The sequence below is a fragment of the Somniosus microcephalus genome, chromosome 11 (assembly GCF_052327205.1).
Source record: "Somniosus microcephalus isolate GS21.2 chromosome 11, FLI_Smic_1.0, whole genome shotgun sequence".
NCBI classification, from domain to species: Eukaryota; Metazoa; Chordata; class Chondrichthyes; order Squaliformes; family Somniosidae; genus Somniosus; species Somniosus microcephalus.
The window spans coordinates 194,082,029-194,108,849 of record NC_140997.1 but is presented as its reverse complement, the minus strand read 5'-3'; the positions used below and the strand labels follow the sequence as shown (position 1 = coordinate 194,108,849).

The window sequence follows — 26,821 nt, the reverse complement described above, 5'->3', positions numbered from 1 at the left end:
AACTTTTTCACCCAGAGGGTGGTTGGAATGTGGAACTCAATGCCTGAAAGGGTGGTAGAGGCAGGAACCCTCACAACATTCAAGAAGCATTTGGATGAGCACTTGAAATGCCATTGCATACAAGGCTGTGGGGGAGAACAGAAAAAAAGACAGACAAAGAGTGTGGATAAAATATATATATATAAATATATATATGTGATAGGGGCCGAGGTTATGATCTGAAATTGTTGAACTCTATGTTGAGTCCAGAGGGCTGTAAAGTGCCTAATCGAAAGATGAGGTGCTGTTCCTCGAGCTTACGCTGAGCTTCCGTGGAACAATACAAGAGGCCAAGGACGGTGAGGTCTGAGTGGGAGTGGAGCGGAGAATTAAAGTGACAGGCGACCGGAAGCTCGGGGTCCCCCTTATGGACTGAACGGAGGTGTTCCGCAAAGCGGTCACCCAATCTGCGTTTGGTCTCCCCAATGTAGAGGAGACCACATCGTGAGCAGCGAATACAGTATACTAAATTGCAAGAAGTACAAGTAAATCACTGTTTCACCTGGAAGGGGTGTTTGGGGCCCTGGACAGTGGGAAGGGGGGGGAGGTATAAGGGCAGGTGTTGCATCTCCTGTGCTTGCACGGGAAGGTGCCGGGCAAAGGGGAAGGGGTGTTGGGGTGATAGAGGAGTGGACTAGGGTGTCGCGGAGGGAGCGGTCCCTACGGAATGCTGAAAGGGGAGGTGAGGGGAAGATGCATTTGGTGGTGGGATCGCGCTAGAGGTGGCAGAAATGGCGGAGGATGATCCGTTGAATGTGGAGGCTGGTGGGTGAAAGGTGAGGACAAGGGAAACTCTGTCGTGGTTCCAGGAGGGAGGGGCAAGGGTGAGGGCAGAAGTGCGGGAGATAGAACGGACACGGTCAAGGGCCGTGTCAACCACAGTAGAGGGGAATCCTCGGTTGAGGAAAAAGGAAGACATGTCAGAAGCACTGGTATGGAAGGTGGCATCGTCAGAGCAGATGCGGCGGAGACGGAGAAACTGGGAGAATGGAATAGAGTCCTTACAGGATGTGGGGTGGGAGGAAGTGTAGTCCAGGTAGCTGTGGGAGTCAGTGGGCTTGTAGTGAATGTTTGTCAATAACCTATCCCCAGAGACGGTTGGGCCCAGGAAACTGGAAACTGTTAAAGAGGCGGAGGACGTCGGAAGAGTCGCAGATGTAGGTGGGAAGAGACTGGACTAGGGGAGAATAAATAGAGTCAAGATAGGAAGAGATAAGTTCCGTGGGGCAAGAACAGGCTGAAATGATTGGTCTACCAGGGCAGTCCTGTTTGTGGATCTTGGGAAGGAGGTAGAAGCGGGCTGTGCGGGGTTGGGGAACTATGAGGTTGGCGGCCGTGGGGGGAAATCTCCAGAGGAGATGAGGTCAGTGACAGTCTTGGAAACGGTGGCTTGATGTTCGGTGGTGGGGTTATGGTCCAGGCGGAGGTAGGAGGAGGTGTCGGAGAGTTGGCGTTCAGCTTCCGCTAGGTAGAGGTCGGTTCGCCAAACAACAACAGCACCACCCTTGTCAGCAGGTTTAATGACAATGTCGGGGTTGGATCTGAGTTCAGAGGGAGGTAGGTTGGAGTGAGTGAGGGGAGCAGGGAAATGGAGACAGCCGATGTCACGGCGGCAGTTTGCAATGAAAAGATCTAGAGAGGGTAAGAGGCCAGAGTCTTAAAATTTTAAAATTCCAGATATACCCCATCTAAAACTACTAGAATTTACCCCATCTAAAAATACAGAAATTCCAATTTCAGTCACAGAACTATTTAATGTTCTACAGTGTAGATCATTGTAAGCAATGCATGGCTTATGTAATTACATTGCTCAACTCTACTTTTTACCATTGTACTCCTGCTAATTACAGAACACGGTAATGAACAACAGTGATCAGCGGCACACATATCAGTATGTTACTGACAGAAAATTATTTGGATATAGGCAGAGAGGGATTATACCAAAATATGAGTTTTAGTTAATTCCTTAGAAGACCAACGGAAGCTGCAAAGGGATATTGATAAAATGGTGAAAAGGGCTAAAAAGTGACAGATAGAATTCAATGTAAGTAAGTGTGAGGTGATGTATTTTAGTAAGATAAGATCACAAAAAAACTAATAGAATCCTAGGTTTGATCTCAAGAGCTATACAACATAAAGCCAAGAGGTAATGATGAGTTTATAAAAAACTTTAATAAGACGTCAGTTAGAGTACTGTGTGCACTATTGGGATCCACACTGTCGGAAGGACATTGAGGCTTTAGAGGGTACAATACACATTTGCTAGGATGTTGTCTGGTATGAGGGAATACAAATATAAAGAAAGATTTGAAAAATTGGGTCTTTGTTCATTAGAACATTGCAGATTATGTGGTGATATAATAGAAGTGTTTAAACTTATGAAAGGATGGGGCAGGGTAGATAGAAGCAGTTTGTTTCCAGTAGTAGAAGGATCAAGAACAAGGGACCATAGATACAAGATTAAATGTAAGAGATTTATAACAGAGGGAAGGAGAAACTTCTTTACACAGAGACCTGTGAGGCGCTGGAATTCACTTCCAGGGTTAGTGGTCAGAAACGATGTCAACATTCAAGGATAGATAGGTGGAAGAAGGCAAAGGGGTTGAAGGGATATGGGAATAGGGTGGGTAATTGTGTTTAGAACTATTTGCTCAGATGGAAGGTAAACGGCAACTAGTTTGGCCAAATGGCCTGTTTCCGTGTTGTAATTTCTATATATGGGAACTTCTTTACCCAGAGAATGGTTAGAATGTGGAACTTGCTACCACAAGGAGTAGCTGAGGCAAATAGCAGAGATGCATTTAAGGGGAAGCTAGATAAACGGGGATGGTGCCAGAGGACTGGAGAATTGCAAATGTTACACCATTGTTCAAAAAAGGGTGTAAAGATAAACCCAGCAACTACAGGCCAGTCAGTTTTACCTCAGTAGTGGGGAAGCTTTTAGGAACAGTAATCAGGGACAAAATAAACAGTCACTTGGACAGGTGTGGATTAATTAAGGAATACCAGCATGGATTTGTTAAAGGCAAATCGTGTTTAACCAACTTGATCGCGTTTTTTGATGAGGTAACAGAGAGGGTTGATGAGGGCAATGCGGTTGACGCAGTGTACATGGATTTCCAAAAGGCGTTCAACAAAGTGCCACATAATAGGCTTGCCAGCAAAGTTGAAGCCCATGGAATAAAAGGGACAGTGGCAGCATGGATACAAAACTGGCTAAGTGACAGGAAACAGAGAATAGTGGTGAACATTTTTTTTTGGACTGGAAGAAGGTATACAGCGGTATTCCCCAAGGGTCAGTTCTAGGACCACTGCTTTTCTTGATATATATTAATGACTTGGACGTGGGTGTACAGGGCACAATTTCAAAATTTGCAGATGATACAAAACTTGGAAGTATAGTGAACAGTGAGGAGGAGAGTGATAGACTTCAGAAAGACACAGACAGGCTGGTGAAATGGGCAGACACATAGCAGATGAAATTTAACGCAGAAAAGTGTGAAGTGATACATTTTGGTAGAAAGAATGAGGAGAGGACATATAAACTAAATGGTACAATCCTGAAGGGGGTGCATGAACAGAGAGACCTGAGGGTATGTGTGCACAAATCGTTGAAGGTGGTAGGACAGGTTGAGAAAGCAGTTAAAAAGGCTTACGGGATCCTGGGCTTCATAAATAGAGGCATAGAGTACAAAAGCAAGGAAGTTATGATGAACCTTTATAAAACACTGGTTCGGCCCCAGCTGGAGTACTGTGTCCAATTCTGGGCACCACACTTTAGGAAGAATGTGAAGGCCTTAGAGAAGGTGTAGAAAAGATTTACGAGAATGATTTCAGGAATGAAGGATTTCAGTTACGTTGATAGACTGGAGAAGCTGGGGTTGATCTCCTTGGAGCAGAGAAGATTGAGAGGAGATTTGATAGAGGTGTTCAACATCATGAGGGGTCTGGGCAGAGTAGATAGAGAGAAACTGTTCCCATTGGCAGAAGGGTCGAGAACCAGAGGACACAGATTTAAGGTGATTGGCAAAAGAACCAAAGGCAACGTATAAAAAACGTTTTTTACGCAGCGAGTGGTTAAGATCTGGAATGCACTGCTTGAAAGGATGGTGGAGCAGACTCAATCTTATCTTTCAAAAGGGAGTTGGATAAGTATCTGAAGGAAAAAAATGCTGTATAAAACACTAGTTTGGCCCCAACTGGAGTACTGTGTCCAATTCTGGGCACCACAATTTAGGAAGTGGGAAAGGGCAGGGGAGTGGGACTAGCTGAGAGCCAGCATGGACTTGAGAGGCCAAATGGCCTTCTTCCGTGCTGTAACCATTCTATGATGCTATGATTCTAAACACATGAGGGAGAAATGAATAGAAGGTTTTGCTGATTGGGTTAGATGAAGAGGGTGGGGAGCATAAACACTGGCATAGACCAATTGGGCCGGATGGCCTGTTTTTGTGCTGTAAATTCTATGTAATTCTATACATGTATTTCAGTTTCTGCAGCAAAAAAAATCAAACATCTTCAAAGTGGCAGATGGCAAAGTACCAAAACTTTTTATAAGGTATAAAATAAAAACAGAAATGCTGGAAATACTCAGCAGATCTGCATTGTTCCCTTTAATTTTTTCGGGGGTGCGCAGCACCTTTAAGGGGCTGCATGGCTAACATGCATGCACAGTTTTTCCTATTTGAAAATGGGTGAGCCGGCTGTGCAGCTTAAAGGGAACATTGCAGGTCAGGCAGCATCTGTGGAGAGAGAAACAAAGTTAACGTTTCAGGAACGATGACCTTTCATCAGAACGAGAAAAAGTTCGAGATCTAACAAGTTTTAAGCAAGTACAAAGTGTTCTGGACTTATCACATGCAGATAGCACCCTCTGGTGGTGGTTATTGTGATGGCAGCGTTAGTATACAGCAGAGGTCAGTTGACCTTTCTTCCTGTTTAACCCCGGAAGTAGTTTCCCAGAAAGAACCTGGCAGAGTAACGGAGGATCTTCCATGAGGGATTCCATTCTCAATCCAATTGCATCTTATCTCATATGTTAGGCCAGACGCAATATCTGTGAGTATCTTTGTTAGCATGATAGCAACTTTGTCAGTGTAGTATTTGACAATACTTTGTTTATAAAGAAGTTAATAGTTGGTAGTTACCGAAGTCCAGTCCCAATGTTAGTTAGTTATACAATTAGTCTATTCTATTGTTATAAATATGTATATATCTTATGTAATTTCTAATGTATAGTACTCAGTTCTATGTACAAAACATACTTTATCTTTGTTTACAGTTTCACAAATTTGTTCAAGTAAAGCTTCAAAACAGCAAACCGGCTTCATGAGGAATTATTTGAATAAGTGTTTGACTTGCTGGATAACTAGATAGGAGCACGTCTAGCGAGGCCAGTACTCAGAGGGTCGGAAAGGGGTGGGGGGGGGAAAGAAAAATGGAAAGGACTGTGATAGGGTTGAAGGCAAGAGATATTAAATGACAAAAGGGGTGATGGTGGAAGGCAAAAGGGGATGGTAATGGGACAAGTAAAGAAAGAAAAGATGGGGCTCGAGGAGGTGTAAATGGGAACAGCAGAATCATTACCAATAGCTGCTGTCTGAAAAAATGGTGGTTGTGATCTGAAATTGTTGAACCCAATTTTGAGTCCAGAAGGCTGTAAAGTGCCTAATCGAAAGATGAGGTGCTATTCCTCGAGCTTCTGTTGAGCTTCAGTAGAGCATTGTAAGAGGCCGGGGACAGAGAGGTCAGAGTAGGAGTGGAGCAGAGAATTAAAATGACAGGCGACCAGAAGCTCAGGGTCACACTTGCGGACTGAACGGAGGTGTTCCGCAAAGCGATCACCCAAACTGCGTTTGCTCTCCCCAATGTAGAAGAGACCGAATCGTAAACAGTGAATACGCTATACTAAATTGAAAGTACAAGTAAATCGCTGTTTCACCTGGAAGGAGTGTTTGGGGCCCTGGACTGATCAATTCAAAATATTATTTTAAAACCATCTTTAATAACTGGGCATATTCTACCTTTAGTTTAATGGGTGAGTACACTTTCTCCTGACTAATTTTGTGGGTAAATGCACCACATGGTGTAGTACCAAGCCATGAGGGTCAGAAAGACCTAGGTTTGATCCTTAGTCTATGCTGAGTTAGCGGATTACAGTCAAGGTAGCAATTACAGCATTCCAACTGGCCTCCTCGCCCTAATGGTAAAAAAAATCAACTCAGCTTCCCCTGCTGAACAGTGCATGAACATTGGGTGAAGGCAGGATTGGGCTTAGCTATGATACTCCCAATGGTCGAATTGGCTGCAAGCACTCACTGTTCAGGCACGGATATCAGTATCAGCCCATGTCTGTCATGAGTTGATACTGGCGGCCATTCCACTGCGATGGAAGCAACCAAAGTTGAGAGGTAGAGCGCACCTGAAGAGGTAATTAATCATTATATGAATCATGATGATCAATGTTTTCATGGTGGATTTCAGATAAACAAATATCGACCTTAAAATTGACATGGTTACCTTGGAGAGTGGCTCCAAGAAGTGCCTGATTTAACTGTACAGCTGCTTCATGCAGAGGAAGCCAGCCTCTGTTATCAACTTCATTAAATGCAAAGCAATGAATGGACATCTGACGCAAATCTGCTTCCTGACCTAGAAATGAAACATACTTCAGTCATGTAATTTACAGGATGCTGACAACAAGAAAACAACTTCAAGAATTCAGACAGCTTATCAAGTACACACACTCTAACTCACGGAAAAAACACACTCTATCTCAATGCATGAAATAAAGATCGGACTGTGTTCTGACACAAGAGGAATGATATACCATGAATGGAATATTCAGGTGTCACAGTATATTGTGGGTATAACAGGTGTCACAGTATATTATGGGTATAACAGGTGTCATAGTATATTATGGATATAACAGGTGTCACAGTGTATTATGGGTATAACAGGTGTCACAGTATATTGTGGGTATAACAGGTGTCACAGTATATTATGGGTATAACAGGTGTCACAGTATATTATGGGTATAACAGGTGTCATAGTATATTATGGGTATAACAGGTGTCACAGTGTATTATGGGTATAACAGGTGTCACAGTATATTGTGGGTATAACAGGTGTCACAGTATATTATGGGTATAACAGGTGTCATAGTATATTATGGGTATAACAGGTGTCACAGTGTATTATGGGTATAACAGGTGTCACAGTATATTGTGGGTATAACAGGTGTCACATTATATTATGGGTATAACAGGTGTCACAGTATATTATGGATATAACAGGTGTCACAGTATATTATGGATATAACAAGTGTCACAGTATATTGTGGGTATAGAATCATAGAAATTTACAGCACAGAAGGAGGCCATTCGGCCCATCGTGTCTGCGCCGGTTGAAAAAGAGCTATCCGGCCTAATCCCACTTTCCAGCTCTTGGTCCGTAGCATTGCAGGTTACGGCACTTCAAGTGCATATCCAAGTACTTTTTAAAATGTGATGAGGGTTTCTACCTCTACCACCCTTTCAGGCAGTGCGTTCCAGACCCCCACCGCCCACTGGGTGAAAAGATTTCTCCTCAACTCTAATCCTTCTACCAATTATTTTAAATCTATGCCCCTTGGTTATTGAACTCTGCTAAGGGAAATCGGTGCTTCCTATCCACTCTATCTAGGTTCCTCATAATATTATATACCTCAATTAAGTCTCCCCTCAGCCTCCTCTGTTCCAAAGAAAACAACCCCAGCCGATCCAATCTTTTCATAGCTAAAATCTCCAGTCCTGGCAACATCCTCGTAAATCTCCTCTGCACCCCCTAGTGCAATCACATCTTTCCTGTAATGTGGTGACCAGAACTGTACAGTACTAACAGGTGTCACAGTATATTATGGGTATAACAGGTGTCACAGTATATTGTGGGTATAACAGGTGTCACAGTATATTATGGGTATAACAGGTGTCACAATATATTGTGGGTATAACAGGTGTCACAGTGTATTATGGGTATAACAGGTGTCACAGTATATTGTGGGTATAACAGGTGCCACAGTATATTATGGGTATAACAGGTGTCACAGTATATTATGGGTATAACAGGTGTCACAGTATATTATGGATACAACAGGTGTCACAGTATATTATGGATATAACAGGTGTCACAGTATATTATGGGTATAACAGGTGTCACAGTATATTATGGGTATAACAGGTGTCACAGTATATTATGGATATAACAGGTGTCACAGTATATTATGGGTATAACAGGTGTCACAGTATATTATGGGTATAACAGGTGAAACAGTATATTATGGATATAACAGGGGTCACAGTATATTATGTGTATAACAGGTGTCACAGTATATTATGGATATAACAGGTGTCACAGTATATTGTGGATATAACAGGTGTCACAGTATATTATGGATATAACAGGTGTCACAGTATATTATGGATATAACAGGTTTCACAGTATATTGTGGATATAACAGGTGAAACAGTATATTATGGATATAACAGGTGTCACAATATATTGCGGATATAACAGGTGTCACAGTATATTATGGATATAACAGGTGTCACAGTATATTATGGATATAACTGTGTCTCAGTATTTTGTGGATATAACAGGTGCCACAGTATATTATGGGTACAACAGGTGTCACAGTATATTATGGATATAACAGGTGTCACAGTATACTATGGGTATAACAGGTGTCACAGTATATTACGGATATAACAGGTGTCACAGTGTATTACGGATGTAACAGGTGTCACAGTGTATTATGGGTATAACAGGTGTCACAGTGTATTACGGATATAACAGGTGTCACAGTATATTATGGGTATAACGGGTGTCACAGTGTATTATGGGTATAACAGGTGTCACAGTATATTATGGGTATAACAGGTGTCAGAGTGTATTATGGGTGTCACAGTATATTATGGATATAACAGGTGTCACAGTATATTATGGATATAACAGGTGTCACAGTATATTATGGGTATAACATGTGTCACAGTGTATTATGGGTATAACAGGTGTCACAGTATATTGTGGTTATAACAGGTGTCACAGTATATTATGGATATAACAGGTGTCACAGTATATTGTGGATATAACAGGTGTCACAGTATATTATGGATATAACAGGTGTCACAGTATATTATGGATATAACAGGTGTCACAGTATATTGTGGATATAACAGGTGTCACGGTATATTATGGATATAACAGGTGACACAGTATATTATGCGTATAACAGGTGTCACAGTATATTGTGGATATAACAGGTGTCACAGTATATTGTGGGTATAACAGGTGTCAGAGTGTATTATGGGTGTCACAGTATATTATGGATATAACAGGTGTCACAGTATATTATGGATATAACAGGTGTCACAGTATATTATGGGTATAACAGGTGTCAGAGTGTATTATGGGTGTCACAGTATATTATGGATATAACAGGTGTCACAGTATATTATGGATATAACAGGTGTCACAGTATATTATGGGTATAACAGATGTCACAGTATATTGTGGATATAACAGGTGTCACAGTATATTGTGGATATAACAGGTGTCACGGTATATTATGGATATAACAGGTGTCACAGTATATTATGGGTATAACAGGTGTCATAGTATATTGTGGATATAACAGGTGTCACAGTATATTATGGATATAACAGGTGTCACAGTATATTATGGGTATAACAGGTGTCACAGTATATTGTGGATATAACAGGTGTCACAGTATATTGTGGATATAACAGGTGTCACAGTATATTATGGGTATAACAGGTGTCACAGTATATTGTGGATATAACAGTTGTCACAGTATATTGTGGATATAACAGGTGTCACAGTATATTATGGGTAGAACAGGTGTCACAGTGCATTATGGGTATAACAGGTGTCACAGTATATTGTGGATATAACAGGTGTCACAGTATATTATGGATATAACAGGTGTCACCATGCATTATGGATATAACAGGTGTCACAGTATATTATGTGTAGAACAGGTGTCACAGTATATTGTGGATATAACAGGTGTCACAGTATATTGTGGATATAACAGGTGTCACAGTATATCGTGGATATAACAGGTGTCACAGTATATTATGGGTATAACAGGTGTCACAGTATATTGTGGATATAACAGGTGTCACAGTATATTGTGGATATAACAGGTGTCACCATGCATTATGGGTATAACAGGTGTCACAGTATATGATGTGTAGAACAGGTGTCACAGTATATTGTGGATATAACAGGTGTCACAGTATATTGTGGATATAACAGGTGTCACAGTATATCGTGGATATAACAGGTGTCACAGTATATTATGGGTATAACAGGTGTCACAGTATATTATGGGTTTAATGGGTGTCACAGTACATTATGGATATAATGGGTGTTACAGGTGTCACAGTATATTATGGATCCTGCTAACTGTTCAATTTATCAATCTTGTCATTTTTGTGTGTTTATTTTTCTCTGTCCAAACTGGAAAAGACCCATTGGCCCATCTAGCCCGTTCCATATAGTAGTGATGCCTTATGCGTCATGATACAAGCAATCCCTACCCACCCGGAGCCACGTTCTCCTTACAGCAGAGAAGGTAAAGGGGAGATTTCATAGAGGAGTTCAAAACTATGAAGGTTTTTGATGGGCTAAATAGGGAGAAACTATTTCCACTGGCAGGAGAGCCGATAACCAGAGGACACAGATTTAATATAATTGGCAAACAAACCCGGGGAAGATGAGGAGAATTTTTTTTATGCAGCAAGTTGTTATGATCTGGAACGCACTACCTGAAAGGCTGGTGGAAGCAGATTCAATAGTAACTTTAAAAGGGGAATTGGATATATACTTGAAAAGGAAATATTTGCAGGCCTATGGGGAAAGAGCAGGGGAGTGGGATTAATGTGATCTTTCAAAGAGCCGGCACAGATACGATAGGCCGAATGGCCTTCTTCTGTACTGTAAGTTTCTATAATAAATTCTCTCTCAATTAGTAATTTTCTTTTAAATAATACCCCTTTCCTGGCCATAAAAATCTTTCAGAATGTTGGCTGGCTGTTAATGCTTCCACGTGGGTGGAATTTAGACTCCCTGAATAAAATTATGGTTTAAGTTTACATCTAATACTATATCAAATGGCTAGGCCAAGGCTTGCTTTGGATTTAAACAGATTCATTTATAAGTATCAAAAGAGCATTTCACTTGGTTCTTATAACAGAACTCCTCGCAGAGAATGTCCCTCTCCATAGAATCTTCTTTATATTGAAATACACAGAAGTTACAACACGAAACAGGCCATTCGGCCCAACCAGTCTGTGTCGACGTGAGCAAACAGTCCTAATCACATTTGCCTGCCCTGTTTCCATATCCATTTCTTCCCTTTCCCTTTATCCACCTATCCAATATAATCTTGAATGTTTCTGCCTCAACCGCTAACCCTGGGGGTGAATTCTTAGCTTCACAACTCTCTGTGTAAAGAACTTTCTCTTGCTGTTTATTGTAAATCTTCTATCTATGGCCTCTTGTCCTAGACCCCTCTACTACTGGACAAAGTTTGCTTCTGTCTACCTAGTCCCATCTTTTCATAATTTTGAACACTTCTATCATATTGCCAGTAATCTATATTGTTCGAACAAAAAATGACCTAAATTTCATGTTCTTCTTCATATTTGCATTTCCTCATACCAGGCAGCATCCTTGTAAATCGGCACTGCATCCTCTCTAAAACCTAAATATCCTTCCTATAGTGTGGAGCCCAATACTTCACACATTACTCTAACTGAGGTCTTATTAAGGTTTTATAAAGGCTTATCATTACCTCTTGTCTTTTATATTCTATACATCGTGATAAAGCAGAATTCAATTAGTTTTTTTTAATGAGGTGCTACCTTTAATGTCCTGTGAACCGGTACCCCAAATTCCCTGTGCTCTTCCACAGTACCAAGTCTACTTCCATTTGGAGTACAATTACTACTGTAATTTTTTTTTTAACCAAAAAAGATTGCAAGGATATGAGGAAAGAGTGGGGGAGTGGGACTAACTGGATTGCCCTTTGAAAGAGCTGGCACTGACTCAATGGGCCGAATGTCCTCCTTCCGTGTTGTACTATTCTGTGATTCTTTCTGCCACTTTTAGCCCATTCCCCCATTTTATTAATATCCCTTTGCAGCTTCTTCCTATCTTCTAAAGAATTAACTATACCTCCTTTTTTGGTATCATCTGCAAATTTCAACATCACTCCTTCTCGAGCTATTTCCAAATTATTGATATACACAGTGAACAGAAGTGGCCCCAGATTGAGCCTTGAGTGAATCCACTGTCCATTTCCAACCACTCTGAAAAACTGCCCTTAACTCCTTCTCTGTTTTCTCCCTTCGAACCAATTTTTAATTTAGTTAGCTATCCTCCCCCAATTCCATACTCCTTAATCTTTTCCAATAATCTAGCATGTGGTACCTTGTCAAAAGCATTCCTCGGCCGTAAAATTGGGCACCTTAGTGCCCATAGTTATGGCTGATTTTATGAAAAAAAAGTCGCCCGCCTTGCTTCCGCCCACTACCGGCGCAGCCCGTGCTGTTTGCCATCTTGGTGAGGGCGATAGCGCGGGCGGTACGTGCGTGTGCTGGCAGTATGCAGAGCAGGCAGATCTTGACATCAGTCATCGTGTAACGCTGATTTGACACACGACCTGCCATTTTGGACATCGCCACTCCATTCAACGCCCTCTCCTAAACACGCACAGCTGAACATGCGTTCAGGTGCACGAGGGATCCCTCACCAGCCCTGTTTAAAGGGATACATCCAACTTGCAGGTACATTGATTGCTGCTTTTGTACTGGCCCCTACAGAGTTTGTAGGAGTACTGGGTTGCTGGAAGGCATTTAAAAAATTGTTAAAGTGTGCAGGGAGTGCTGCTGGACGTTGGGAAGGCGTTGGCTGCTACTGGAAGGCCACTGAGTGCACCATTTGCTCCCAGTCATGGGGGCTCCACTTGCAGTCCCCCTCGCGCTGCAGCATGACAGGGAGGTGGAGCAGAGGCAGCAAAGAAGACAAGCTGCTCGCAGAGGGAGGAGGAGGAGGGGGAGAGGGCTCTCAGCAGGAGGCCTTACCCACCTAGGGTCTTTAGGGAGCACTTCTCCTACCTGTGCCTAAGCCAGGAGCTGTGTGTTCCGCGGCTCTGCTTCACAAGGAGGTGGCCACCGAACTCTGCTGCCTCTTGGAACCAGACCTACAGCCTCAGAGCAGGGCGATCATGGCTCTGCCAGTGGTCATCAGGGTGACTGTGGCCTTGAATTTTTTCACCAGCAGATCCTTCCAGGCTGGAACAGGCGACATAGCAAACATTTTGCAGTTTACCGTCCATCGCTGCATCCGGGAAGTCACAGAGGCTCTGTACTCTAGGAAAGGGAACTTCATTATCTTCTCTCTGAACAGAGAGAAGCAGGAGGAACGTGCATGTGGCTTTGCCAGGATATTGGGCTTCACCATGGTGTAGGGTGCCATCGACTGCATACATGTGGCTTTGCGGGTACTGCATCGTAATGGTGAGATGTTCTGTGACCGCAAAGGTTATCACTCTCTTAATGTACAGTTGGTGTGCGACCACACCCAGCACGTCATGATGGTGAATGCCCGGTATCCTGGCAGCAGTCATGTGCCTTCATCCTCTGCCAGTCCAGTGTGCCAGCAATCTTCCAGCCACCATGTCGAACCCGAGGGTGGCTGCTAGGCGACAAGGGCTATCCGCTCTACACCTGGCTGATGACTCCCCTCCACAACGTGGCCAGCACTCATATAATGAGAGCCATGCTGCCACAAGAAACGTCATTGAGCAGATCATTGGGGTGCTCAAGCAATGGTTCCGCTGCCTTGACCGCTCTGGAGGAGCCCTCCAGTACTCACCAGAATGGGTGTCCCAATTTGTGGTGGTCTGCTGCATCCTCCACAACTTGGCCATCATGAGGGCACAGCCTCAGGGGGAGGATGAAGAAGAGGGGGAGAAAGAGGAGGAGGAAGGGAGGAAGCAGCCTGCAAATCCACATTCCTGCCAGGCTGTCTGTGAGCGCATCATCAGACTATGCTTCCCCTGAATGAAACCCCAGACCCCCATTGCCCAACACTTCCCCACATTACCATCCCTCTGTCACGGAACATCACATCATCCTCTTGGCCACAATGCTGAAATGAAAGCCACCACAAAACAAACATTCCAAACATAATTTATAAATGATTCAATCAAATACTACATAACAAAGTCAACTAATCATCCTTGTGCATTCCCTTTGTGCCTGTCTTCTGTGTGCCTTTGCCTGTCCTCGTGATCCTGCAAAGTGCTACCCCAGTGGCTGCAGCATGGCTGGTGGAAGGCTGCTGACTTTCCGTGGGGGAGACTACAGATGGCCTTGCAGGATGACCTCGAGCAGCTTTGGGCCTAGAAGGCCTGGCTGTGGACTGCACCACCTCAGCATGGGCGGCAGCAGTCTGGGCTGGCTGGCTGACAAGCAACAGCAAGGGCGCTGGCAGAGTGGCAGTGGTGGGGAGGATGAATGCTGTCTTCCTGAGAGAGGACAGCAGGTTCATGCTCCACGGAGCCACTGCCACTCCCCCAGGACTGTGCCTCAGCGACCCTAGTAGTCTGTTGGAGGACAGATTGCTGGACTGTTGTGGCACCCTGCAAATGCCTTTCCACACTGGTAAACGCAGTCATGATGGCAGCAGTGTGAGCTTGCACTGCAGCACTCAGCCGTTGGGTTGTTTCCGCTTGTGCTGCAATGCAACCTGAGAAAATGCCCATCAGACCCTGCATCATGGTTGGGTCCACAAGTGCTCTAATGGAGTTGCCCATCACTTCCATCCTGGAAATCATGGGCTCCAATCTCTGCGCAAAGCCCTGTCCAAGGTTGGAGCTGGACTCCTCCATGCTCCTCGACAGTGACAACAGGCTCTCTGGCAGGCCTGCCAATGCACCAAGCATTTCTGTTTGCATGCCCATCACCCTTCTTCTGAAGACCGCCCCATTGAAGTCCTCATCTGAGTCCTCTGCAGCAGAAATAGTGTGCGACCTCACCCTCCGGGGAGCTGGCAACTGCGCTACCCTTTCCCCCTGCCCTTGCTGCAGGCCACGTGTGCCTGGTAACTCACCTTGTGCAGATCTTGCCTCTATAGTACCCTCTAAAGTACGCGCAGTGCCAGTTTCTGAGCTGGTGACTGCAAGTGTGAGATCGAGTGACGGTGTCTGTTCTTTTCCACCACTCTCCACTGGCTGGGAAGTTTGAAGTTTTTGGGTATCTGAAAGGAGAAAGGCACAAGGGTAGGGTTGCGGTGAGGGGAAGGCGGGAAAGCAAGATGTGCATGCTTACACCATCAGCAGCTTGTAAGTGAGAAGAGATTGTGGGATGAGGGGGAAGTGGGATGTGAGAAGGAGGATTAGTTATGAGCATACCGTCATCATCAATGGTTTCAGCCTCACCGATCGCCACGGCCTCAGTGACCGCCCCTCCAATGATGCCTAGCGCTGTCTCCTCCAGCTGGGTCAGGTTATGCAGCCGTGCCCGTCCCCCGCCGGTTAGCTGCTGCTGTCTGTGGTTATGAACCACCTTGCCCTGCAAGAGAAAGGGAAGTGTGTCAGCGAGTGTGTCAGCGGGTATGTCTGTGAGTGTGTCCGTGTGTGTGTCAGTGAGTGTGCCAGTGGGTGTGTCAGTGGGTGTGTCAGTGGGTGTGTCAGTGGGTGTGGTGCAATGTGTTTGGATGAAGTGTGTCAGTGAGTGTGATGCAATGTGTTCGGGTGAAGTGTGTCAGTGGGTGTGATGCAATATGTTTGGGTGAAGTGTGTCAGTGGGTGTGATGCAATGTGTTTGGGTGAAGTGTGTCAGTGGGTGTGGTGCAATGTGTTTGGGTGATGCACCTGTCATGGTTGAATAGCTGGCAGTGTGTGCAAGCTGTGAGATGTGGGTGTGAGGCTTACAGCAGTGGTAAGTTTGTGAGGGTGGGGTGAAGCTATGATTGCGAGGTATGAGTCATGATTGATAGAGTAATGGGGATGTGCTGCATTGAGCAGTGTGTGAGGCTAGTGGTGCAGTTGGTGGGATATGGCATTTGAAGGTGCATTCACTGACCTTGACCACTCATATGAGGTCATTAGTCTTTTTTCGGCACTGGCTCTAGTTCCTCGAAGTAAGACTGCTGGCAGTGACCACTTCAGCTATCTGCTCCCACTGCCTTCTTACAGTGAGTCTGGAGGGCCTCCTGGCCCCCCTGTGGATAGAGGACATGTCTGCTCCTTTTGACACCCTGCACTAAGGCTTCCAGTGCTGCATCTGAGAACTTAGATGCCCTTTCTCTGCTCTGCTGAGCAATTGGGCTGAGCGCATCAATCATGTTAATTAGCAGGCAGCACGAATGTTGCATGCTGCCTGCATTACTTTCAACAGTAAGGTAGTTTGGGCCTTATCGAAGTTTCAGTCCATAAAGTCCATGTACACTACATCCACTGCATTTTCCCCATCTACCATGTCTGTTACCTCTTCAAAGAATTCCATGAGGTTTATCAAGTACGATGGTCCCTTTGGAAATGCCTGCTGACTATTTCTAACTATTTTCTGTTTATCTAGATAGGTAATAATTTCACTCTTAATTAAAGACTCTAAAATTTTCACCATCACAGATGTTAACTAGCCTCTATTTTTTTTACAAAGACATTCAAAATTAATCACAACATTCTCTTAAAGGTGACATGCATTCACATCACAGTAGGAACGGCGCACTCTCCATACATTGATCAACGTGACAGAATTTTGACAATTGTCCTAATCATTCTTATAATCATAAATAATAATTGCATAAAAATAGTACACAGAGAGATTTATAAATGTATTAAAACAAATCAAAATGTGTTTGATTTACAAATGTATTGTTGCACATGCTCTCATCGACAAACACTGGAAGTGAAAGTGTCAGGAAAATGTATTTTGTCCTGTGGAGACTGATGTTTGAATGAGCACTTTTGCTCCCACTGGTTCAATGGAATACGATCCAATGCAAGCCCCCTTTCACCTTCCCCCTCCTCCATGGCCAACTCACTGAACAATTCCTGGAGGAAAACGTTAACTACTAGAAAGCAAAACTAAAAATCACAAATCATTGTTAACCACGGTGCAACATTTGGGACCTCAACATGCTCCTTATATTTACTATCTATGCACAAAATTAGGAAATGCCCAAAGCATGTTTCTTAACTGGATTTGTTGCATTCAAGAGACTCCAAACTCAAAAGTAAATAAGACACAGCAAAAATGCCAGCCAAGTAAAGCCAACAAAGTAATATACTGCCATCGATTAAATGTTTACTCAGATTTCTACAGTTTTAAATGCATGAATTAAAAGTTCTGTTTAATATCAAACCATCTGTAGTTGTACATTAATTCACCTGTCTTTATTGCTTCGACAATCTTCCTGTTCTCTTTACTTTGTATTAACCTGTACACAAAAGCAAGATTACATCTGAATTGCACATTCATAGATATGTTCACAGCTTACTATTGCACTGCACTTGGTAATCCGCGGGTTAAGTTACTTACTTTATACCACCGTGGTTAAGGTGTTCAAATCCCAGTGATGGTTAACCATCTGACTGTGCAATTATTTTCCCTTCTTAATCATTTTTTAAATGATCTAATATGAAATAATTATTTCAAATATAGTAAAACACCCAGATATATGCAAACAACAGGTATACATTAGGGCCATAATTTGCGGCCCCTACGGGCGCATACAAGGACTGGGTTTTCGCGCACAAAGCGCATGTGCCAAAACCTGGACCTTGCTATCTGTCAAGAATCTTCTTGACAGATCGTAGCCATCCCCGGGAAATGGGCATCCGCGGGTGGAGAGTTTTGCCCAGCGAATGTCTGTGAAATTATTATGTTGCCTGCTTTTACCAGTGTAAGAGTTTAAAAAAACATAAAAATAAATTTTTATCAATCATTTATATACTAAAAAACCTGTACAATAAGGTAAGTTTATTTTTAGCCCCTTTAAAACATTTTAATTTATTTTTCAAAAAATAAATATACTTTAAATATTTAATTTAAATAGAGTGGCCAAGGCTGGGAACTCAACATCCAGGGGTATTCAATATTCAGGAAAGATAGGCAAAAAGGAATTGGAGGTGGGGTAGCATTGTTGGTTAAAGAGGGGATTAACACAATTGTAAGGAAGGATATTAGCTCTGATGATGTGGAATCTGTATGGGTAGAACTGAGAAATACCAAGGGGCAGAAAACGTTAGTGGGAGTGGTATATAGACCTCCAAACAGTAATACGAAGGTCGGGGATGGCATTAAAAGGGAAATTAGAGAAGCGTGCAATAAGGGCACAGCAGTTATCATGGGTGACTTTAATCTACATATAGATTGGGCTAACCAAATTAGTAACAATACTGTGGAGGAGGAATTCCTGGAGTGTATACGGGATGGTTTCCTGGACCAATATGTCGAGAAACCAACTACAGATCAGGCCATCTTAGACTGGGTATTATGTAATGAGAAAGGATTAATTAGCAATCTTGTTGTGTGAGGCCCCTTGGGGAGGAGCGATCATAATATGATAGAATTCTTCATTAAGATGGCGAGTGAAGTAGTTGACTCAGAGACTAGGGTCCTGAATTTAAATAAAGGAAACTACGATGGTATGAGGCGTGAGTTGGGTAGGATTGATTGGGGAATGTCACTTAAAGGGTTGACGGTGGATAGGCAATGGCAAACATTCAAAGATCGCATGGATGAACTACAGAATTTGTTCATCCCAGTTTGGCATAAAAATAAAACAAAAAAGGTGACTCAACCATGGCTAACAAGGAAAATTAGGGATAGCATAAGATCCAAGGAGAGGACATATAAATTGGCCAGAAAAAGCAGCAAACCTGAGGATTGGGAGCAGTTTAGGATTCAGCAAAGAAGGACAAAGGGATTAATTAAGAGGGGGAAAATAGAGTATGAGAGTAAGCTTTCAGGGAACATAAAAACTGACTGTAAAAGCTTTTATAGATATGTGAAGAGAAAAAGATTGGTGAAGTCAAGTGTAGGTCCCTTGCAGTCAGAATCAGGGGAATTTATAATGGGGAACAAAGAAATGGCAGACCAATTAAATACATACTTTGGTTCTGTCTTCACAAAGGAGGACACAAATAACCTCCCAGAGATGTCGGGGAACATAGGGTCTAATGAAAGGGAGGAACTGATGGAAATCAGTATTTGTAGGGAAATGGTGTTAGAGAAATTGACGTGATTGAAGGCCGATAAATCCCCAGGGCCTGATAATCTACATCCTAGGGTACTTAAGGAAGTGGCCCTAGAAATAGTAGATGCATTGCTGGTCATCTTCCAAAATTCGATAGACTCTGGAACAGTACCCATGGATTGGCGGGTAGCTAATGTTACCCCACTGTTCAAAAAAGGTGGTAGAGAGAAAACAGGGAATTACAGTTCAGTAAGCCTGACATCGGTAGTGGGGAAAATGCTAGAGTCCATTATAAAAGATGTAACAGCAGAGCACTTGGAAAACAGTGACTGGATCGGACAATGTCAACATGGATTTACAAAAGGTAAATCGTGCTTGACCAATCTACTGGAATTTTTTGAGGATGTAACTGGTAAAGTAGATAAGGGAGAACCAGTGGATGTGGTGTATTTGGACTTTCAAAAGGCTTTCGAAAAGGTCCCGCATAAGAGATTAGCACGTAAAGTTAAGGCACATGGGATTGGGGGCAAAGTATTGACTTGGATAGAGAACTGGTTGGCAGACAGAAAGCAAAGAGTTGGAATAAACGACTCTTTTTCCGAGTGGCAGGCAGTGACTAGTGGGGTACCGCAAGGATCGGTCCTTGGACCCCAGCTATTCACAATATATATTAATGATTTGGATGAGGGAACTAGATGTAATATCTCCAAGTTTGCAGACGACACAAAGCTGGGTGGGCGTGTGTGCTGTGAGGAGGATGCCGAGAAACTCCAGTATGATTTGGACAGGTTGGGTGATTGGGCAGAAGCATGGCAGATGCAATATAACGTGGATAAATGCGAGGTTATCCACTTTGGTGTCAAAAACAAGAAGGCAGATTATTATCTGAATGGCAATAGATTGGGAGAAGGGGAAGTGCAACGAGACCTGGGCGTCCTTGTGCACCAGTCGCTGAAGGTAAGCATGCAGGTGCAGCAGGCGGTTAAGAAGGCAAATAGTATGTTGGCCTTCGTAGCGAGAGGGTTTGAGTACAGGAACAAGGATGTCTTGCTGCAGTTGTACAGGGCCTTGGTGAGACCACATCTTGAGTATTGTGTGCAGTTTTGGTCGCCTTATCTGAGGAAGGATGTACTTGCCATGGAAGGAGTGCAGCGAAGATTCACCAGACTGATACCTGGGATGGCAGGAATGACGTATGAGGAGAGATTGGGTCGATTGGGCTTGTACTCACTGGAATTTAGCAGAATGAGAGGGGATCTCATTGAAACTTATAAAATTCTAACAGGACTAGACTGACTAGACGCAGGAAGGATGTTCCCGATGGTCGGGGAGTCCAGAACCAGGGGTCACAGTCTAAGGATAAGGGGTAAGCCAATTAGGACAGAGATGAGGAGGAATTTCTTCACCCAGAGAGTGGTGAACCTGTGGAATTCTCTACCACAGAAGGCAGTAGAGGCCAATTCATTAAATATATTCAAGAAGGAGTTGGATATATTTCTTAAGGCTAGAAGGAGCAAGGGATATGGGGAGAAAGCAGGGACAGGGTACTGAATTTGGATGATCAGCCATGATCGCATTGAATGGCAGGGCAGGCTCGAGGGGCCGAATGGCCTACTCCTGCTCCTATCTTCTATGTTTCTATGTTAATTAAATGGCATTTTAATTAATTTTTAATATGTAATTTAAAAAAATGTATTTGACATGTAGATGTATTTTTTGGGGTATTCCCATTCATGCTTATGGGGATTCTGTACATACGGAACTCCCATAAGTATGAATGGGGATCCCCTTCTTTTATTGGTTGGGCCGGCCCACGTGATCCCAGGGGCACTTGCGAACCGCCTTCGCCCCTGGGATACGTGGGCCTTGACCCGCGGGTCCCCGGAGAGGTCCAGGACCGCGAGTCTCCGTACCTCCTGGACCACCAGGTACGCGGGCATTTTATTTGTGGATCGGAGGCATTTCCCCGCAGGAAGCCTCCGACCACAAATTCAGGGCCTATATGTTTGAAACTTAAATGTTATCCATCACTTACTAAACAGGGTCGCTGGGCCACACGTTAGGTTAGGGCAAATCTGTTGCTCTTGGCCAGGGCTGCTGTTCGAGCGAGATAACTATTCTCAGTATCTTGGACTACACAGGGAGAAAGCAATCAACCAGGTTCTTATTCCTGATCACTATCTGGTGACCCCTGGAAGAGAGTGTGGTCACCAGGTGAAGACAGGATTGGGCTCAGTTGTGATGCCTCTCATGATGGATATCATGAGGACAGATTAAGATTAACCATTTGGATGAGGTGCCGGGGTGATGGTGAGTACCAGTGCAGCTATGCCCCAGCAAGACTTCGTGCCTTCAGGAGAAGAGGAGGAAAAAATTGGCTAAAAAAAAATTGCCTTTTTCAGTTGAAATAAGTAACTGTTTTATTGCTGGTGACCAAATGCAAGGCGTGGCCTCTGTGATAGTAAAAGTCTGAAGGAGCCACTGAATCTTTACTAGGGTCAGTAGTTCAATTGGGAGAGAGGGCTGCTGTTTGAAAAATTAAATTTAGAAGTCTGGAACGCGAGTACTCTGGGCAACGTTTTCAGCATTCATATCTGAAAGATTATGTTAATTACATCATTTGACTCACAACTACCAAAGTTTGGCATGGTTCACAGAGCACCAGGGAGAAACCAGGTTTGCCACCAGAGTATTTTCTTACTTTATCTGATAGATGCAACAATATCACATGCTATTGGGAGCAGCAGCGAGTGCGGACCGACCTGTGAGGGAACAGGCGAAAGAGGAGTGAGGAAATAAAGCCCGAGGCTCGAGGCCCAGACCGAGCTATTGGGAGCAGCAGCGAGAGCGGACCGACTTGTGAGGGAACAGGCGAAGGAGGAGTGAGGAAATAAAGCCCGAGGCTCGAGGCCCAGACCGAGCTATTGGGAGCAGCAGCAAGAGCGGACCGACCTGTGAGGGAACAGGCGAAAGAGGAGTGAGGAAATAAAGCCCGAGGCTCGAGGTCCAGACCGAGCTATTGGAAGCAGCAATGAGAGCGGGCCTCAACAGGCAACATTCGAAAGTGACGTCAAAGATTAAAAGTGACGTTGGCACAAAGGAAGGAGCGGATTGGTAAAAAAACATAGAAACATAGAAGATAGGAGCAGGAGTAGGCCATTCAGCCCCTCGAGCCTGCTCCGCCATTCAATAAGATCATGGCTGATCATCCAAATTCAGTACCCTGTTCCTGCCTTCTCCCCATATCCCTTGATCCCTGTAGCCTTAAGAAATATATCCAACTCTTTCTTGAATATATTTAATGAATTGGCCTCTACTGCCTTCTGTGGTAGAGAATTCCACAGGTTCACCACTCTCTGGGTGAAGAAATTCCTCCTCATCTCTGTCCTAATTGGCTTACCCCTTATCCTTAGACTGTGATCCCTGGTTCTGGACTCCCCAGCCATCGGGAACATCCTTCCAGCATCTAGTCTGTCTAGTCCTGTTAGAATTTTATAAGTTTCGATGAGATCCCCTCTCATTCTTCTAAACTCCAGTGAGTACAAGCCCAATTGACCCAATCTCTCCTCATACGTCATTCCTGCCATCCCAGGTATCAGTCTGGTGAATCTTCGCTGCACTCCTTCCATGGCAAGAACATCCTTCCTCAGATAAGGCGACCAAAACTGCACACAATACTCAAGATGTGGCCTCACCAAGGCCCTGTACATCTGCAGCAAGACATTCTTGTTCCTGTACTCAAACCCTCTCGCTACGAAGGCCAACATACCATTTGCCTTCTTAACCGCCTGCTGCACCTGCATGCTTACTTTCAGCGACTGGTGCACAAGGACACCCAGGTCTCGTTGCACTTCCCCTTCTCCCAATCTATTGCCATTCAGATAATAATCTGCCTTCCTGTTTTTAACACCAAAGTGGATAACCTCACATTTATCCACGTTATATTGCATCTGCCATGCTTCTGCCCAATCACTCAACCTGTCCAAATCATACTGGAGTTTCTCCGCATCCTCCTCACAGCACACACACCCACCCAGCTTTATGTCATCTTGGTAAGTAGGACCTGGTGAGTATTTCTACAGTCCAGTCGTTAAAGTAAAAGTAAGGTCTCTAGTTTAGAGTAAGTAGCGTTTAAAGTGAAGTAAGGTCCCTAGTGTATTTAATATTCTTTAATTTAAAGAAAGTAAAGGGAGTAAATTAAGGGTAGGGCATTGCAGGACAGCTTGGCAGCGTGGAGTGTTCCTCCTGTGCTATGTGGGAAGCCAGGGACACCTTCGGTGTCCAGGGCGAACACATGTGCAGGAAGTGTCTCCAGCTGCAGCTACTCAAAATCTGCATTTCGGAGCTGGAGCTGCAACTGGAGTCACTGTGGAGCATCCGCGAGGCTGAGATCTTCGTGGATAGCACGTTTAACGAGGTGGTCACACCGCAGGTAAAGAGTGCACAGGGAGACAGGGAATGGGTGACTGCCAGACAGAGTAAAAGAACTAGGAAGGTAGTGCAGGAGTCCCCTGGGTCCATCTCCCTCTCCAACAGATTTTCCATTTTGGATACTGCTGGGGGAGGTGGTTTCTCAGGGGAATGCAGCAAGAGCCAAGTCCGTGGCACTACGAGTGGCTCAGCTGCACAGGAGGGGAGGAAAAAGAGTGGGAGAGCAATAGTGATAGGGGATTCTATCAAAGGGGAACAGATAGACGTTTCTGTGGCCGCAGTCGTGACTCCAGGATGGTATGTTGCCTCCCTGGTGCCAGGGTCAAGGATGTCGCTGAGCGGCTGCAGGACATTCTGAAGAGGGAGGCTGAACAGCAAGAGGTCGTGGTCCATATCGGTACCAACGACATAGGTAGAAAGAGGGACGAGGTCCTGCAAGCAGAATATAGGGAACTAGGAAATAAATTAAAAAGCAGGACCTCAAAGGTAGTAATCTCAGGATTACTCCCAGTGCCACATGCTAGCGAGAGCAGAAATAGGAGAATAGACCAGATGAATGCAGGAGGTGTAGGAGGGAGGGATTTAAATTCTTGAGGCATTGGGACCAATTCTGGGGAAGGTGGGACCTGTACAAGCTGGATGGGTTACACCTCGGCAGAAACAAGACCAACATCCTCACAGGGGGGTTTGCTAGTGCTGTTGGGAAGGATTTAAACTAATTTGTCAGGGGGCTGGGAACCTAAGGAGTGGACCCAGAATGGAGAGAAAGAAAGCTGGAAATGCAAGTTAGAAAAGTAGTCAGCAAAACTAGTAGGGAGCAGAAACAAAGGCCAACAGTAAAGAGGGTCAAAGTGCAGAAAAATATTAAACAGGTAAAGTTGAAGGCACTTTTTCTAAATGCACGTAGCATTCGCAACAAAGTGGATGAATTAATGGCACTAATAGAAGTAAATGGGTATGGTGTAATTGCTATTACAGAGACATGGTTGCAGGGTAACCAAAGCTGGGAACTGAATATTCCAGGGTACTCAACATTTAGGAAGGACAGACAAAAAGGAAAAGGAGGTGGCGTAGCGCTGTTAATAAGGGATGAGATCGGTACGGTAGAGATAAAAGACCTTGGCTTGGCAGATCGTGATGTAGAACTGGAATCAGTTTGGGTGGAGCTAAGGAACAGCAAAGGGCGGAAAACATTGGTGGGAGTTGTGTATAGGCCACCAAACAGTAATGGTAATGTAGGGCACAGTATCAATCAAGAGATTAGAAGTGCATGTAACAAGGACAATACGGTAATCATGGGGGACTTTAATCTACATATTGACTGGGCAAATCAAATTACCACTAATGGTGTGGAGGACGAATTCTTGGAATGCATGCAAGATGGTTTCCTGGATCAGTATGTGGAGGAACCAACCACGGAACAGGCTATTCTGGATCTGGTACTGTGTAATGAGAAAGGGCTAATCAATAATCTTGTGGTAAAGGGGCATTTAGGGACAAGTAATCATAATATGACTGAATTTTACATTACGTTTGAGAGTGATGTAGTCCAATCTGAAACTAAGGTCTTCAATGTAAACAGAGGAAAGTACAAGGGTATGAGGGACAAGTTGGCCATGGTAGATTGGGAGACTACACTAAAAGGTATGAAGGTGGACATACAATGGCTAACATTCAAGGAAATAATGCATTATTTGCAACAAACATATATTCCTCCAGGGCATAAAAACCCAAAAGGAAAAGTGATCCAACCATGGCTAAGAAAAGAAATTAAAGCTAGTATTAAGTCAAAGGAGGAAACATAAAGTTGCCAGAAAAAGTGGTCAGCCTGAGGATTGGGATCTTTTTAGAAATCAGCAAAGGGGGACCAAGGAATTGATAAAGAAAGGGAAAATGGAATATGAGCACAAACTAGCAAAAAATATAAAAACGGATTGTAAAAGCTTCTATAGGTACGTGAAAAGGAAAAGACTGGCGAAGGTAAATGTAGGTCCTTTACAGCCAGAGACGGGAGAATTTATAATGGGGAATGAGGAAATGGCAGAGAAATTAAATAAATACCTTGTTTCTGTCTTCACAGAGGAAGACACAAAAAACTTCCCAGAAATACGAGAAAACCAAGAATGAGGAACTTAAAGAAATTATTATTAGTAAAAAAATAGTACTAGCAAAATTAATGGGACTAAAAGTCGATAAATCCCAAGGACCGGATGACCTACATCCTAGGGTTTTGAAAGAGGTGGCCATTGGAATAGTGGACGCATTGGTTGTCATCTTCCAAAATTCTATAGATTCTGGAACGGCTCCTGCAGATTGGAGGATAGCAAATGTAGCCCTACTATTTAAGAAAGGAGGGAGAGAGAAAAAGGGGAACTACAGACCTGTTAGCCTCACATCAGTAGTTGGGAAAATGCTGGAATCTATTATAAAGGGTGCAATAACTGGGCACTTAGAAACTAATAGTAAGATTGGGCAGAGTCAACATGGATTTATGAAAGGGAACTCCTGGTTGACAAACCTATTGGAGTTCTTTGAGGATGTAACTAGTGGAGTAGACAAAGGGGAACCGATAGATGTGGTGTATCTGGATTTTCAGAAGGCCTTCGATAAGGTCCCACACAAGAGGCTGGTGAACAAAATTAGGGCACATGGAATTGGGGGTAATATACTAGCATGGATTGAGAATTGGTTAACAGACAGAAAACAAAGAGTAGGGATAAACAAGTCTTTTTCAGGATGGCAGGCTATGACTAGTGTGGTACCGCAAGAATCGGTGCTGGGTCCCAGCTATTCACAATCTATATCAATGATTTGGATGAGGGGACTAAATGTAACATTTCCTAATTTGCTGATGATACAAAGCTAGGTGGCAGTGTCAGTTGCGAAGAGGATGTGAAGAGGCTTCAAGGGGATCTCGACAGGCTCAGTGAGTGGACGAGAACATGGCAGATGGAATATAATGTGGATAAATGTGAAGTTATCCACTTTGGTAGAAAAAACAGAAAGGCAGAGTATTTCCTAAATGGTGAAAGATTGGGGAATGCAAAGGGACCTGGGTGTCCTTGTACATGAGTCA

The 26,821-nt window shown here is 43.8% G+C and overlaps 1 protein-coding gene across 9 annotated transcripts in view; it reads right to left on the bottom strand.

Moving 5' to 3' along the window:
* asb14a (ankyrin repeat and SOCS box containing 14a) overlaps positions 1-26,821 on the bottom strand; it is a 65,109-nt gene that overhangs the window by 33,196 nt on the left and 5,092 nt on the right. For 3 of the 9 annotated variants that reach the window (XM_086001604.1, XM_086001610.1, XM_086001605.1), the window contains 2 exons: positions 17,504-17,553; positions 6,559-6,690 (listed from right to left, as the gene is read on the bottom strand). In XM_086001604.1, the coding sequence (XP_085857730.1) occupies positions 6,559-6,690; positions 17,504-17,553 (182 nt within the window). Of the gene's footprint in view, positions 1-6,558; positions 6,691-15,219; positions 15,367-15,520; positions 15,681-17,503; positions 17,554-26,821 lie in introns of all 9 variants that reach the window. The other 6 variants (XM_086001608.1, XM_086001609.1, XM_086001611.1 and 3 more) reach the window with 5 other exon arrangements.